Raw genomic sequence first — 16206 nt, forward strand, 5'->3', positions numbered from 1 at the left:
TGAAGACGTTTGCACTTCTACTAGATTTTATTCTAAAGTTTCAGACTTGTGAAACCAACTCTGTGGTGACCTCTTTTCCGCACCGTCTTCATTTCCCCTCTTCCTCTCCCTCTTCTTCTTCACAGCCAACCCGTCTTACGTGCCTCCCCCTCAGTGTCAGACGGGAGAGTTTGCTTGTAAAAACAACCGCTGCATCCAGGAGCGCTGGAAGTGTGATGGAGACAACGACTGTTTGGACAACAGCGATGAGGCTCCTGAGCTGTGTCGTGAGTTACTGCACGTCCACACGTACACACACACACACACACACACACACACACACACACACACACACACACACACACACACACACACCGTCCAGCCTCCTCACGACCACCAGCTGCCTGGATGCGACAGTCTGCTGAGGCCGCAACGAAATGAGAAAGCAGATTTGGAATCTGATGTGTGTGTTTATAAATGTATGTGGGTGCCGAATACGTGACTGTGTTTGTGCAAGGAAGCGATGTAGCAACGTCTGTGGATCTGGAAAAGCTCTCGTTCCATCTGTCTGTGGTCAAAGCGCAGACAGGTTTCCCTTCCAGACAAAACAAAACCCCATCCAAAGCAGTCCTTGTTTTTCCTCATTTGCACCTCACATCTCTCCACTCTTTCACCTTTCCATCCCCAGCTCTGTAGATGACACCTTTTTTTTCTCTTTCTCTCTGTTTCCCACTTGCACCGCCGCCTTTCTCCTCTCCAGACCAGCACACTTGCCCCACAGACAGATTTAAGTGCAAGAACAACCGTTGCATCCCTCTGCGCTGGCTGTGCGACGGGGACAATGACTGTGGGAACGATGAGGACGAATCCAACACCACCTGCTCTGGTACACAAACATACTCCCACGCGCAAATCTGATGCGTCTTTTGTTTTTCACGTGTCATATGAGCATGGCTATGTTGTGTTTTAGCCCGCACCTGCCCTCCCAATCAGTACTCGTGTGCCAGCGGGCGCTGCATCCCCATTTCCTGGACGTGTGACCTGGACGATGACTGTGGCGATCGATCGGATGAACCTGCTTCCTGCGGTTTGTCAACTTCCACTCCCATTATAGCTGTGCACAGTTGTTCCTGGCATGATGAGCAGTGTGCTTAAAACTCTCTCTATATCCGCAGCCTACCCCACCTGTTTTCCGCTCACTCAGTTTACCTGCAACAACGGGCGCTGCATCAACATCAACTGGCGCTGTGATAATGGTTAGTGTCTGTTCTCTTCATGTCGGTGTGCTCGCACAGTGGCAGCTCCTTTCTTCCGCTTGTCAGGGTTTTGCGGTGCATATTTGGCCACCTGGCTTTTATTTGCATTTGTTGTTCTTATTTGTCATCTTCTGCATTAGATCTTTTGTTGTTTGGGTTTTTTTTTTTAAGTTCTGTGTTGTGCTGTTCGCCCACTCTGCTGTCTTCCGTTGGTTCTGTCTTTCAGAAAAGGATTGTGGGGACGGCTCTGATGAGTTGAATTGTCCGAACCTGACCGGTTAGTGCATAGATCAGCATGCACCACAGCAGCCGAGACGCTAGCCAAAGCTTTAGGACTGACCAGGCAGGCTCAGAGAAAGTCAGGGCTGCTTTTCTAATTGAAGATGGCCTCGGCTGAGGTCCTAACCACTGCAGTGCATATGAGGTGCTGCACACAAATTTGAATCATGAAGCAAACTCAAATTTGTGTGCATTAATGAAACATAATTTAACCTTTTATGGATTTATTAGAACTTTTTTATTGAATATATAACATAATAAATGCTCTTTTCTCAAAGACTGTGCAGTCAAGTGGTGCAAAAAGAAGTGAAAGTTACCTTATGGTGCATTTCTGAATAATATTTTTATGCTCAAGATGCTATGCTGCAAAGCTCAATGTATCAGTGCTGAGTACATTCCCTCACGGTGCATGGTCTGATCTATGCAGTTTCTGTCATTTAAACTCTCACCTTTCATATGCTCTCCATCTTATTTGTTTTCACTGTCAATGTCAGTTGTGAAATGATTAAAAGCTATTTCTTCCTGCACATTTTTATATTAATAAATATTGGTACCATGTGAGGCAGTGTCTGCCTCAGAATGTGAGAGAGTAGGTGCTTCTTGACTATGCTTGTTTTCCAGATAACGACTGTGGGGATAACAGTGACGAAGCCGGCTGCAGTCACTCCTGCTCCAGCGCTCAGTTCAAGTGTAACAGCGGCCGCTGCATCCCGGACTACTGGACCTGTGACGGAGATAATGACTGCGGGGACTACAGCGATGAGACCAACGCCAACTGCACCAATCAGAGTCAGTGTCTGAACCTGATGATCTGTTGGATTTTTGTACACTCACTGCACAACATCTGCCTTCATTTAGCACCGTTGCACGTGAGCCTGACGAGGTGGTAAAGCCGGTGTTTTCTAACAACGCTGCTCTTAAGAAGATGTCCTATTCTCCAGGCCAGTGATTCAAAAATCACTGAAATGTAACACTCCACCCGTACTGAGTACGTGGTTTTTACAGCGCAATCAGCTGAAGAAAGCTGCCTTGAAGATAGATATCTTTAGAGAGATAAAAGTTCCACTTGATGTGCAAAATCTGAACTGCAGCAAGATCAGAAAAAAGAGGGAGGACCTGAGGAAGACTAATACTCTGTAAGCAAATAAGTTGCTGCTGCAGCTCTTATCAGCGTCTGACGGACACACACGTTTCTTTTTTTTCTCCCTATAATTTATACACCAAATAGTTCTGACTTCTTCTAGTAATTTTATGAATCACTGTGAACTTTTTGTAATTTGTAAAACAGTCGACTTTAAAGTTATCATGAAAGCCGGGTTTATTTGTGTCTTCCAAGAAACTAGGAAGGCTGAGCGTTTTATCAGACGTTGCCCTTCAAGATCCTAGCTTACAGATGCGATGTCGTGTTCCTGAGACTCACTGAAATGCACTTGCTTAGCTTTTGCAGCGTTTAAGGAGCAGAACTGTGGCAGATGTTTTTATGATGGATGGATGGGTGGGTGCAGCTCACTATTGCTTTTGTTTATTTATCCTTTAATCCCCACAAGTGCGCTCAACGCCAGAATGAAGGCAAGTGCTGACAGTTTTTGTTCAGTAGATGTACAATTCAATTATTTTTTTGTCACTCTTTGTCACGCTGGCAGCAGTCTAATACGTGCAGCCGACAACGCCTTCCTCTGATCAAGTAATAGCTTCATTTTAAACATCGCTGACGTAGCGTCCTGTAACTGTTTATAATTTAGTTTCCCGTCCAGAGCAACAGGGGGATAAAATGATTCACTGTCAGCTGATGTTATGACTAAAACACTGACCTTCTGGGCGTGTGCTTTAATCTGTTCGCTTGAATCTGTCTCTCAGGTTTCTTCCACAGGCCTCATAGTTTCTGTATTTTTGTGTTTCACATCATCCGTCCTCGGTGTATTGAGTGGTTTGATTTCATTCAGAAGATGACTGAAAATAATGTCACTTAAGAGACTTGAAATGTCCCTTTTTCCCCGCCGTAGCCACACGCCCTCCAGGTGGGTGTCACACAGATGAATTCCAGTGTCAGATGGACGGTCTGTGCATCCCCCTGCGTTGGCGCTGTGATGGCGACACCGACTGCATGGACTTGAGCGATGAGAAGAACTGTGAGGGCGTCACACACATGTGCGATCCAGCTGTCAAGTTTGGCTGCAGAGACTCTGGTGAGGAGGCACGCGGAAATACGTCACGTGCATAAAGACAGTTAAAGTGTTTATTCTCAAAGAAACTTGTCCTCCTGTCCGCAGCACGGTGTATCAGCAAGGCCTGGGTCTGCGATGGCGACAATGACTGCGAGGACAATTCGGATGAGGAAAACTGCGAGGCGCTGGTGTGTAAGCTGTCGCACCATGTGTGCGCCAACGACTCCACCATCTGCCTGCCCGCGGAGAAACTTTGCGATGGCACTGATGACTGCCCAGATGGCTCTGATGAGAAACTCTGCGGTAAGAAAACAACAGTACCCGAACTGTGTTCCAGAGCAGGGAACGCATCTTAAATGACCGTTCTCCCTGTTTTTCAGACCTGTGTTCTTTGGACAACGGCGGCTGCAGCCATAACTGCACCGTGGCCCCCGGCGAGGGCGTGATCTGTTCCTGCCCGCTGGGCATGGAGCTGGGCTCCGACAATAAGACTTGTCAGATCCAGAGCTTCTGCGCCAAACACCTCAAGTGCAGTCAGCGCTGCCAGCAGGACAAGTTCAGCGTGAAATGCTCATGTTACGATGGCTGGGAACTGGAGCCTGACATGGAAAACTGCAAGAGCACCGGTAAGAGACCGAGCGAGCGAACGAGCAGAACATGAAGAGAAGATGGAAAGGGTGGAGGGGTCAAGGAAAGTCAGCGTTGATTGATGGTGGTTATACAATATGGTTGGACGCTACAGGAGTGACCTTGACAAATGAAGAAAAATGAAGTAAGGGAGACGAGGCCATTTCAGAAAACTGTGTGACTGGAGAAAACTCAGAGACAAAAAAAAGTCAAAGCTTTATCCTTTAATGCAAACGTATGCTGGGTGCAAAGGTTTACATGAGAAAACACAACAGAGCTTCAGTGGTGCTACCCTGCCATCCTTTTATTCAGAGATACACATTTTTACATCCAAAAAACTAACTGCAGAGCAGAAATGCTTTTCATTAAGGTCACCCAAAAGGCAAGAAGAAACTGCGCAGTCACTCTAAAACAGCTTTGAATTTATTGTCCACATAAAAATACTGGACTTATCACCCTGCAGCAAGTAGCCAGTGAGGGGAAAAAAAAAAAAAAATGAATTCACGCTGCTGCTCTTCACTGCCAGGCCTTAGAGACGAGCCAGCAGCACCCTGTCATTCATCCTGCTGCCTGTTAGGTGCAGATAACCCCCCCCCCATCTTATTTACACTACATTTTCATTACCCAGGATTAAAGCCACTTTCAAACAGGCCCCGTCTCTTCCTGGACGAGTCACACTGGAGCACGGCTGCCGTGTCCGACAGCCTGCTCAGCTGAGTATTGTTTATTTAACCAGGAAATGGGGCTTTTTAGATTTATTTTTTTATATATTTTTTTCTTTTTTTACTGGAGTGCCCCGGAAAAGCCCTGAAGAAGCGCAGATCAGGAGTCATACAACAGTGCACATGGACTTTATGCACACAAAATAGGTGATTGCATGTACTTATAGTGAATTAACTACAGAAAAAAAATAACAACCGTCAAACACATAAAGATTATTTGATTGTCACAGTAGTTACAGGATAAATCAGAGGCAGAAATGGGCAACTGTAACATTTGCAGCCACGCGTGCAAACCCCCAGTCATTAGCACATTTGTTTTGAGTGTTTTGCAGCATTTTTAGGAATGCATAAACTAATGAGAGCCGTGAATAGCCTGCTGCAATGTTTTTGAAGTGTACAGATCTGTTGGTGTGGTTAGGGTAGACCAGGAATAGCTCTGTGGAAAAAAAACCCAACATAAAACAGTCAGCAGTGATCAAGCAAATGTTTGAAGCCTTGATCATACAGTTAGCTCTTATTAAAATTACTCTTTTTTTTTTTTTTACAGACCCGTTCAAACCCTTCATCATTTTCTCAAACCGCCATGAGATCCGCCGCATCGATCTGAATAAGGGCGAGTTCAGCGTGTTGGTGCCCGGCCTCAGAAACACCATTGCTCTTGACTTCCATCTCAACCAGAGTTCCCTTTACTGGACAGACGTGGTGGAAGATAAGATCTATCGTGGGAAGCTTTCTGAGAACGGAGGTGAGCATTTTCAACCTACTCTATATTGTTTCGTACCCTTTGCTACGTTGATTTAAGTATCCACACGCTTTCTTCTGGAGATTCCTGCCTAATGACATTTTTGAACTCAACCACAGTTCTGTTGTGCTAAACACTTCTGTTTTTTAGACTACAAAAATCTTGTCACCTAAATCAGAAAAGGTTGGTAAAGTAAGGAAACAGTAGGATTCTTACTGTACATTCACTATGACTTGTATTCATAGTGTCCCTGAACCCAAAGATACAAGATGTTTTCTATTGTTTAGAACAGTGGTTCACAACCTTTTTTCCTTGTTCCCCCCCTACTTGTGTCTAAGACCAGCCGGGCCCCCCGACCCGTACGTACTAGCAGCAAAATAGTCTTTAATTGAAAAAATTAACATTAATTATGTTTTTTTTTATACATTTCTCTTTGGTTTACTCTGTATACATATGACTTTGTTTTTCTCCAATGTCACCAATGTATAAAATACGCACAAAAGAACATAAAAGGACATACAAATATTTGTGAAAAATGTCTCTTATAATATGAGACCAACATTTTTAACATTTTTCCATTTACATTGAGTAATGATATGATAATAAGGAATGAAATAATTTCCTGTGTTTGTCACCAGTGTATAAAAAACACAAAAAATATTCAAGACATTCATAAATTATTCCTAACAATGTCTTATGAATGACTCATTCGCAAATATAATTTTTTACAACTGCATAATTTCAAAGCAGACAAAGTTTCGCGCCCCCCCAGAGATCTTTGGCGCCCCCCCAGGGGGGGCCCGGACCCCAGGTTGGGAACCACTGGCTTAGAATACATCAGTTTATATACATGAAATTTTCCATTTTAGGCCTGCAACACAGGAAAAATATTTGAATATATAATATTGTGGTTTCTTCTCACGACACAGAAAAGAAAATATTGTTAAGTGTGGAGATGTTGCAAAATAGTTTTAGACTCTCCGCACATTATCTGTGTCAGGTCAGGGCGGCGGGAACGCAGTATAAGTTTATGGTGTGTTGAGGCGCGGTCAGATAGGATGCGGTGGACCTTGCGCTCTGCTTTCAAATCCGTTCACTTCTATGTGTTCCACCCAGCTGATGCAGATATGGTCCTGCGTAGAAAAGGCCTTCAGTTTGGGTGCTATTCTCTGGGTTCTCTATTCTCTGATATGTATTTGCATCGAACTACAAAGAACCTGACAGGCCACACAATCCATCACCTGAGACAAATTGCCAGGAGTTCTACTGGAGTAAGCGGCTGTCTCAAGTTTTGCCCTCATTTTCATGAGTCTCAGCGTGTTCTGACTGACACGCTGTCAAACCGCTCCTGACTCAGCCTGAAGGGCATCTGGAAACATTCAAAGCTCGTCTTCTTTGCCGAAGCTCTCCTCCTCACCATCATCGATACAACTAAAGCCAGGTCTTTTTTTTACTGACTTGTAGAAAACTATCATGCATTCAAGTGTACAACTTAAAACAAAATAAAAAAAAACAACTACTTAACATGTGCTAACCAGTCTCTGGAAAGCTTTTTGGTCACCAAGCAGCTGTCAACAGACATGGAAGTGATTGACACATCCCTCCCACATCACATTTTCAGGACCATCCAAAAAATGTATATTCATTTTGTATTTATTTATTGTTGAGTGCCTTGTTTACGCATCCACAGGGTACAGTAAGTGTGTGTTTTTATTGTTCCAGACAGGATAATGACTCATCCTCCGTAATTACTCATCACTCTGATTAGGGACCCAGTGGGAAATTAAAGGGTTAAAAAGAAAAAGAGGGTTGGGGAATGTCTCTTTTGCCCTAGGACTATAAATTAAGTATGTAAGACTCTGCAATTGTGGTATTTTTGTTTCTTGTATTGTACCGACAAGTGTTTTCTCCGCAAAGTGGTATCTAAACAGTCAATTAAAGGAATTACCGTTTGAGATGCAGCATTTGCTTTTATTCTAAATAGCCTGAATACCGTGACATCATTTCTAATTACAAAAGCCGAGTAGATCAATGCTTTGGGCTACAGCGCAGTCTAAAAAAGTTATCATCAGCATTTCCCATTCAGCAGGGCCTTTAACCATACCAATTAAAACAGGCAGCAAATTCAATAAAAGCCATCAGCACTGAGATTATTTTAGGAACCATGCTGTGAAATATGAATAGATTGGATTTTAAAGAGTTTAAAACAAAGATGGTTGAGTCATTTACCCAACGTCGCGCCTGTTCTTTCTTATTTACATTGCTGATGGATAAACAGAGAGGTCTGAGCAGTTCTACCTTTCTAATCCCTCCTCTAGCTCTGACCAGCTTTGACGTGGTGATCCAGTATGGGCTGGCTACACCAGAGGGCCTGGCAGTGGACTGGATAGCAGGAAACATTTACTGGGTGGAAAGCAACCTGGATCAAATCGAGGTGGCCAAGTTGGACGGCACAATGAGGACCACGCTGCTTGCTGGGGAGGTGGAGCACCCGCGAGCTATTGCTCTTGACCCTCGGGATGGGTAACAGCTGCTGTCTTCATTCTACGTCTTCCAGATCAATTAAACAAAAAAAAATTGCTTTGTATTTTTGTACAATAGTTGTTGTAGGGTTGGCTTCATCTGCTGATTGTGAATCTGTTTTATTGAATTGTTGCCACGCTCCTGCAGAATACTCTTTTGGACAGACTGGGATGCCAGTTTGCCAAGAATTGAAGCTGCATCCATGAGCGGAGAGGGCAGGAAGACCATTCATAAGGAGACTGGCAATGGAGGCTGGCCAAACGGACTCACGGTGGATTATCTGGAACGACGCATCCTCTGGATTGATGCCAGGTCAAACAGAGAGCCAAAACTTACACACACAGGCACCTTTGGGTCTTCATAAACTACCCTTGAGTTCTAGTGGAAAACTAACAGGAAACTGGGCTGTTCACAGGTCTGATGCCATTTATTCAGCCAAGTATGATGGTTCCGGACTAATTGAGGTTCTGAGGGGCCACGAGTATCTGTCGCATCCGTTTGCTGTCACCATGTATGGAGGGGAGGTTTACTGGACGGACTGGAGGACAAACACATTAGCCAAGGCAAACAAGTGGACAGGAAGCAACGTCACTGTGGTGCAGAGAACCAACACACAGCCCTTTGACCTGCAGGTCTACCACCCATCCAGACAGCCTCAGGGTAACACACACACACACACACACACACACACACACACACACACACACACACACACACACACAGATTCTGCAAAAAGTCTGATTTTTTTTTTTTGTATTTATTTTATTTTTATCCAAACCCTATATTGAATTTAGAATGGTGCAGACAGTATATGTGAGATGTTGGAACTGATCCTTTTATTGTTCACTGAACAATATATCCTCTACTTGAACTTGATATTCACAGCGCATTTCAAAAATATGGGTACCGACTTACATCATCCTTTCTTCTGAGGGCATTCTGTCAGTGTGGGAGCTGAGGAAACAGCTTGTGCTGGTTCGGAAAGAAACATTTTTTCCCCGATCTTTGTTTTTAGTGCTTGAATAAAGGCAGCAAGGCCTCTTTCCTAAAGCGTGATCTTGAAAACACCCCCCCCCACATACACACACACACACACACACACACACACATACCAAACTCCTTAGATTTGATCCTCCTGTTTATTGCAACTGGCCCCTGGTGAAACTGGTCAGTCATTTGTTGTCGTCTCACTTCTCCTGCAAGTACCCATCTAAAATCTGGATGAAACTATCAAACACAGAGAGAAGAAATGTTGTTCATGGCTTAGTTTTGCTTTTTAGTAAGCCACACTATTTCTGGAACAATGTGCTTTGCATAAGCGAAAGCAAAGTAGAGATGTTTGGTCTTGAAGTCCAGCGCTACATTTAACGGGAAGCAAACGCAGCATATCAGCACAAACAGTTACCTTGTGGAGCACAGTGGTTATGGAGTCACGATTTGGCTTGCGGTTTTAGTACCTGGGCACCATGTAGTCACTGAATGGACTGTGAGCTCCTCTGTATCCCATAATAATGTGTTGCTGTTGCTCTCTGTACCCACTTCTCCACAGTTCCTAACCCGTGTGCAGCTAAAGATGGCAAGGATCCCTGCTCTCATCTTTGTCTCATCAACTACAATCAAACGTTCTCGTGTGCTTGTCCTCACCTCATGAAGCTCGGTCCTGACAAGCGCACGTGTTACGGTAAGCCTGAACACGCATAAATCCATCCAGTTACCGATGCAAACGGGAGTTGGTTAGGTAACTATGGTTCTGTGAGTCCCTGGAGGACGGCCAGTCACACAGGAATAAATTAGATATAGATTTGAAATTATGTAGAACTTTAACTTTATTTAAAAAAACATTGAAAAGAAGGATGATTTCCTTATATTAAATTAATGAGTGGCTTGATGTTGATTTGGGTATTTATTTATTTAATTGGTGATTTGCTTTGATTTTTTAAGGATGAAGGTAACATGTAGACTGCACCTTTATTTTAAAAATCTTTTATTTTTTGAGGAATGTTTGTTATCCCTACAGAGGTAATTTGTTTTACGGGCAGTCTTTCTCTTACTTTTTGCTTTTATTTTATTAATTTAATTAATCTTTTTGAGGGTAGGCAAATAATAAGCTTTGCTTCAGCCTACCCCTTTTTCGGTCTAGATGTTATTTGTTTATTTGTATACTGGAAACTTTTTTGTTATGTTTTCTTTGAACAATTGAACGTTTTCTTGTTGTCAGTTTTATTCTTGGTTTTTTTATTTATTATTTTTTTTGTGTCATGACCGAAAATAAACTAAAACTAAACTAAACAGTTGCTCGGTTCCTTCTCGTCACCAGAAGATCATGTGAGACTGTAGCCGACAGGTCACTTTCGTGACATTGCTTATGTAAAAACTCGACCTGTCACGGAGTCAGAGAAGTCACATCTACTTAGTTTACTGCCGCTGGCAGTCAGGACGGGAACAAAACAGAACCCAGGTTTTGTCCGGGCATCGCTGCTGTTTAACTGGCAGTGCTCTCGTGGTGAATCCAGATTTTCCTCCCACTTGGAGCTGCTACAGCTGTGTGAGGAGCGTGGTGGTGGGAAGGAGCAGCCTGTTTATTCAGCGTTTGAATTTGGTATTCTGAGCAGCTTTCTCTATTATCTCCAGGGGTAATGGAACGCAGGGCCCATTCTGACTGATCCATGCATCAGCCGCAACCCTGCACACCCACCACCGGGTCTGGCCCGGCTGATACAGCCCAGCGCCATCATTAGTCTCCCCTCTCCATTTCTATTTCACTTAGTTTCTGTTTATCGTTTAGGCTGCACACAGGTAAACAATAGTTGACTGTTGAGACCGTCGCCTTCGTAATGAATCCGCTCTCATTTAATTCACTCTTGCTGTCATGGCTGCGATATTGAGTTATCCTGCCAGACGCAATCATTCAAGTCACAGGCGCAGCTGGATTAACTGTTTGTTCAAGTGGCAGGAAAAACGTGAAGAAGCTCCTCATCCATGCTGAAAGCATCTATCCACAAATATGCTTTTACTGTGTTCTCAGGTGCTCTACTTTTGACTTGACAGTGTGTTTAAATCGCATTTATTCTCACTAAATACTGTTTTGTCTTTTCTCCCTGGCAGAGTCTCGGCAGTTTTTGCTGTATGCCCGTCAGATAGAGATCAGGGGAGTGGACATCGATAACCCGTACTACAACTATATCATCTCCTTCACTGTGCCGGACATCGACAACGTGACCGTGGTCGACTACGACGCGCTTGAGCATCGTATTTATTGGTCAGATGTCCGAACTCAGACAATCAAGAGAGCTTTCATCAATGGCACAGGAGTGGAGACTGTGGTCTCTGCAGGTAAGCACAGATAATAACAGATAAGAAATCAGTTGTTGATTTAAAAACAAGAACAAACCACACATTTTTAATGGAATTTTTTTTTTTAAAGCTGTTTTGTCTTGCAATTACTGAGATTACAGTTTAACGTTCATCTGCTGGAAACAAGTTTGAGATGATTTGTGTCAGAAAGGACCGTGAATGCCAACCTTTTATCTGTTAAAACTGACAGCCATAGCAACAGTAACTAGGAGCTTAATGTAGGGTTCGTCAGAGCTCCAGATGAGATTCTACCTCTAGGAGCGATGATACCTCCACAGCAACACCACTCGCACTGATCTTTATGTTCTGCTTCTATATGTTTTCCCTTCTTGAGTACATTACTGTTGAATTATTTGTTAATAAATAGACTATCTATCTAAACCCCTGTTTTAAAGAGAAAATGTCACAGTTAGGTTATTTAAAAGTAAGTAAAAACACCCCCCCCCCTTTTTTTTGTTTTAAAGAAAAAAGGTTGTCATAAATGGTCCCCTTTATATGAATCCTTTCCTTTGCATAGGGCAGGGGTATTCAATTGGCGGCCCGCCAGGAGCTTTTATGTGGCCCCTGGTCATATTTAAAAAAAGGGGGTGTTTGTTGAAAATTATTATTTATTTATTTTTTTTTTTTTTATAATATTTTTATAACTGGCTACTATGGACTACAATGGTTGTGCTCAATGCTTAATATAATATTCAAATAAGGAAATCTTGGTGGAAAGTGGTGCTTTGTCATTATGGTGTGTTTTATTAAAAGTAGGTCAATATCAATTTCATTAAGTTTGCACAATGCATGGTTTCAAAATGAACTTGCATTCAAAATAATATTTCTTTATCTGAATATTATATTTAACATTCACAATTACTAAATCTGGAGACAATTAATACATAATTCATATGTAAACTAGATATATTCAAATGTATAATACAAATGTATTATATATACATAAGTCTTCGTCTTTGAGTGCAAAATACATTTTGAAAACCCCCACATTTTCAAATTGTGCGGCCCTCTCCATACAGTCCTTTTGCAGATGTGGCCCCCGGCCGAATCTAGTTGAATACCCCTGGCATAGGGATTAGTGCTAACTTTCTTTTTTTCTTCAAACAAATAAATGTGATCAATATCTGTAGCAAGGCTCAGCATAAAAAAAATGTATTGATTAGATTATTAATGCCTTTAAAATGCTGCTGGCGGACAGGCTGCAGTTCCATGTCTGCATCTGCTCTATCCCCCCCTCCGTTAGTGTATCGTGCTTTCCTAGCATTCCAGTGTTTCGTCATCCTTAAAGTTTGTGATAGATTTGGGAAACTATTTTTTTTTTTTCGTAAAAAGTTCTATCGTGTTTCATCAGATCTGCCTAATACGCACGGCCTGGCAGTGGACTGGGTGTCCAGGAACCTGTTTTGGACCAGTTATGATGCCAATAAGAAACAGATTAATGTTGCCAGACTGGATGGATCCTTCAAGAATGCCGTCATCCAGGGCCTGGACAAACCACACTGTTTAGTGCTTCATCCAATACTGGGGTTGGTCCTGCACACACTCACACGCCATCATATTTATTGAGTGAAAGGTGGGACTGAAGCTCTCAGAAATGACTATCAGACGCCATCCTGATCTCACCTATTACTTCTCATACACACACAAGTGGACACACATACAAAGAGGAGCTTTCAGCTTCAACTCCTCACACGTTCAGTTATTTGGAATGCAGTAGGTGGCTACTAACCTTTGAGTGTTTTGTCACTCAGGAATTGACTTGAGTTTTTCTCTCCTCATGTCCTCCCCTGTTGCTCTTTTTATAATTTGAAAGTCTCTGTGCTCGGATAAGCTTCATATGAATTATTCAGAGCCAGCGCTGCTCATCCTTTCTGTTTCTTTTCACTTTCTCTTTAGTTTTCTTTTCTGTGTTTATCTGACATCCTGTCCCCTCCCTCCCTGTTTTAAACATCCATTTTTCCTTTTCCCAACTCCCTTTCTGTAACATCCTCCCCTCCAAACAAAACCTGGGCTCTGTCTTCTCTCTTCTGTCTCCTCTCAGTCCAGCAGAGCACTGAGAGCCATGAATTATATAAATATGGATGTATGTACAGTACAGACCAAAAGTTTGGACACACCTTGTCATTCAAACAAATGGGGAAGTGTGTCCAAACTTTTGGTCTGTACTGTGTGTGTGTGTGTGTGTGTGTGTGTGTGTGTGTGTGTGTGTGTGTGTGTGTGTGTGTGTGTGTGTGTGTGTGTGTGTGTGTGTGTGTGTGTGTGTGTGTGTGTGCGCGTGTGTGTGTATATATATATATATATAATGTATGTATATGTGTGTGTGTGTGTATGTACAGTATGTAAATGTTCTCTTCTTCTGGCGTATGTGTGCTTTTGAACTATAGAGGTTAATGAAGTCCTTCTCTTTGAAGGACTTAGCCCAGTTAAGTGAGGAATGCTTCCGATCTGAGGGGAAAATGAGAAGCAGATGCTAGATCCGTACGCTGGGGCTGCCTGCTCCTCCTGCCACCGAAAAACAAACCTGACCCCGACTAAGAGTGGGTTGGATCAAAGAAGGCTGGGGGAAGAAATGTTCTGCTTGTGTTTACGCAGAAACTGTACAAAGTGGGAGCTTAAATGCCACGGAGGCTTCATTTCACGACAACAACAAACAAATCCATTAAAGGGTATATGGTGGATGTGGTTAGATTTGACAGGAAGTGGGGGTTGGGACAGAAAGTAACTGCTGTCTAAACATCATCACATTGCGATAAAGATAGAAGCAGTTATCTAACCATCTTCCAACAACATCAAGTCTGACGAATATGATGTAATAAAGCTTTGAAAACGCCAAGGCAAATAAACCAGGCTACCTGGTGAACAGCTTGCTATTCATTCTTTTATTAAAGATGCTGTCTATTAGGGCTGGGGATCGATTCAAATGTCAAGAATCGATTCGATTGCGATTCTTAAGATTCAGAATCGATTATCAAGATTTGATTAGATCCGATTCTATTCCGATATTGATTTGGGTTAGTGTTATTAAAACTGTTTTTTGAGCTGTTGCATGAATTATATGACTGTGGTTATGCAAAATATTACTACTAGTATTATATTGAGATTAAACAGCAAGTATTGGCAGCTAATGATGCTGTAAGGACCAATCAGCTCCCAGAATGCTGATAGAACTGCTTTCAGAAACATCATGTGGGTCAGAATTACCAAACAGATCCAGGGCAGCAAACAGAGACGGATGAAATCGGTTTTATTTTTTCCCACATTCCGTTTTTATTTGTTCCATTTTCGGTCTATTTTGGTTTTTAATTTTTGAGCATTTGGTTTTTAGCATTTTTTGCAAATGTAACCCCAAGACAGTATATAAAGTAATGAAATATAGACAATGTATGCAATTAAATAACCTAACACTTTAATGTTTTCATACCTTTAAACATATTTAAAGGCAAAAACATGGCACCAGTTATTCTCGTGCCCAACAAAACATTCCTTTTTTGGGGATAAACAAAAAAATAACCAAAAGTTGTAATGTAATGATGAAAAAAAAAAAACATAAATAAATAAAAGAAAGAAAAAAAAAATCGATCTTTAGACATATGAATCGATTTTTAGGAATTAATATGAGAATCGATTTAGAATTGGGAAATGGATTTTTTCAACACAGGCCTACTGTCTATTGTCTGTGTGTTGCAAGCCTCCATTTGTTTTCTAAATACAGTATTATAAAAAAAAAAACAGCTCAGTTGTGAGGCATGAATGCTATTAGCTGATACGTTGTCTAAGTTTGATCAAAGGAAAACTGATCGTACCTTGGGTTTTTTGTCTCCATCAGAAAGTTGTACTGGACAGATGGAGACAACATCAGCATGGCCAACACAGACGGCTCCAACCGCAGCATCCTCTTCACCAACCAGAGAGGCCCCATTGGTGAGAGGGTTTTAATGCTCCTCTTTGTGTGACAGCGTATGAGACAACACCTCCTAATGGCGGGGCAAGTGAATAAGCTTAAGTGCTTTTATTGTCGCTTTCAAGGTCTCTCCATCGACTTTGATGCCGAGCAGCTTTACTGGATCAGCTCGGGAAACAGCACCATCAGCCGCTGTAACCTGGACGGCTCTGGGCTGGAAGTGCTGGAGGGGGTCAAGGGCAAGCTGGTCAAGGCCACTGCTCTGGCCATCATGGGTAGGACTTTAAACAAACAAATAAATCAATCATTTCAAGCCAGACATGGATAGGACTTTGTTCTTGGGGTGTGTTTTTGACGTTTAATACCGTAGTTCAGAGTCGGTCCTAGTTCTAATACAAAAATTGCTGACTTGTCTAATGTGTGCTTTAGGAGATAAGTTGTGGTGGGCAGACCAAGGAACTGACCAGATAGGAACCTGTGACAAAAAAGATGGGGGCACCTGGAGAGTCCTGAGGAACAGCACTTCTCCCATGATGCACATGAAGATCTACAATGAAACCATACAGAAAGGTGGCACCATTACTGCTAGCTTATTATCAGCCTGTGCAGCATTTTTTTGATTGCATGGCAAAAGAAAAAGAAAATACATCTTTGTCTG

At 42.5% G+C, this 16206-nt stretch overlaps 1 protein-coding gene across 1 annotated transcript in view; it reads left to right on the plus strand.

Moving 5' to 3' along the window:
- LOC133448724 (low-density lipoprotein receptor-related protein 1-like) overlaps nucleotides 1-16206 on the plus strand; it is a 118624-nt gene that overhangs the window by 69180 nt on the left and 33238 nt on the right. The window contains exons 16-33 of the mRNA XM_061727530.1: nucleotides 126-266; nucleotides 740-865; nucleotides 950-1066; nucleotides 1155-1235; nucleotides 2136-2303; nucleotides 3518-3700; nucleotides 3785-3982; nucleotides 4060-4305; nucleotides 5576-5773; nucleotides 8089-8293; nucleotides 8441-8605; nucleotides 8709-8953; nucleotides 9843-9974; nucleotides 11399-11626; nucleotides 12999-13173; nucleotides 15474-15568; nucleotides 15674-15823; nucleotides 15978-16118. Coding sequence (XP_061583514.1) covers nucleotides 126-266; nucleotides 740-865; nucleotides 950-1066; nucleotides 1155-1235; nucleotides 2136-2303; nucleotides 3518-3700; nucleotides 3785-3982; nucleotides 4060-4305; nucleotides 5576-5773; nucleotides 8089-8293; nucleotides 8441-8605; nucleotides 8709-8953; nucleotides 9843-9974; nucleotides 11399-11626; nucleotides 12999-13173; nucleotides 15474-15568; nucleotides 15674-15823; nucleotides 15978-16118 — 2994 coding nt within the window. The remainder of the gene's footprint in view (nucleotides 1-125; nucleotides 267-739; nucleotides 866-949; nucleotides 1067-1154; nucleotides 1236-2135; nucleotides 2304-3517; nucleotides 3701-3784; nucleotides 3983-4059; nucleotides 4306-5575; nucleotides 5774-8088; nucleotides 8294-8440; nucleotides 8606-8708; nucleotides 8954-9842; nucleotides 9975-11398; nucleotides 11627-12998; nucleotides 13174-15473; nucleotides 15569-15673; nucleotides 15824-15977; nucleotides 16119-16206) is intronic.

The sequence above is a fragment of the Cololabis saira genome, chromosome 8 (genome assembly GCF_033807715.1).
Source record: "Cololabis saira isolate AMF1-May2022 chromosome 8, fColSai1.1, whole genome shotgun sequence".
Taxonomy (NCBI): Eukaryota; Metazoa; Chordata; class Actinopteri; order Beloniformes; family Belonidae; genus Cololabis; species Cololabis saira.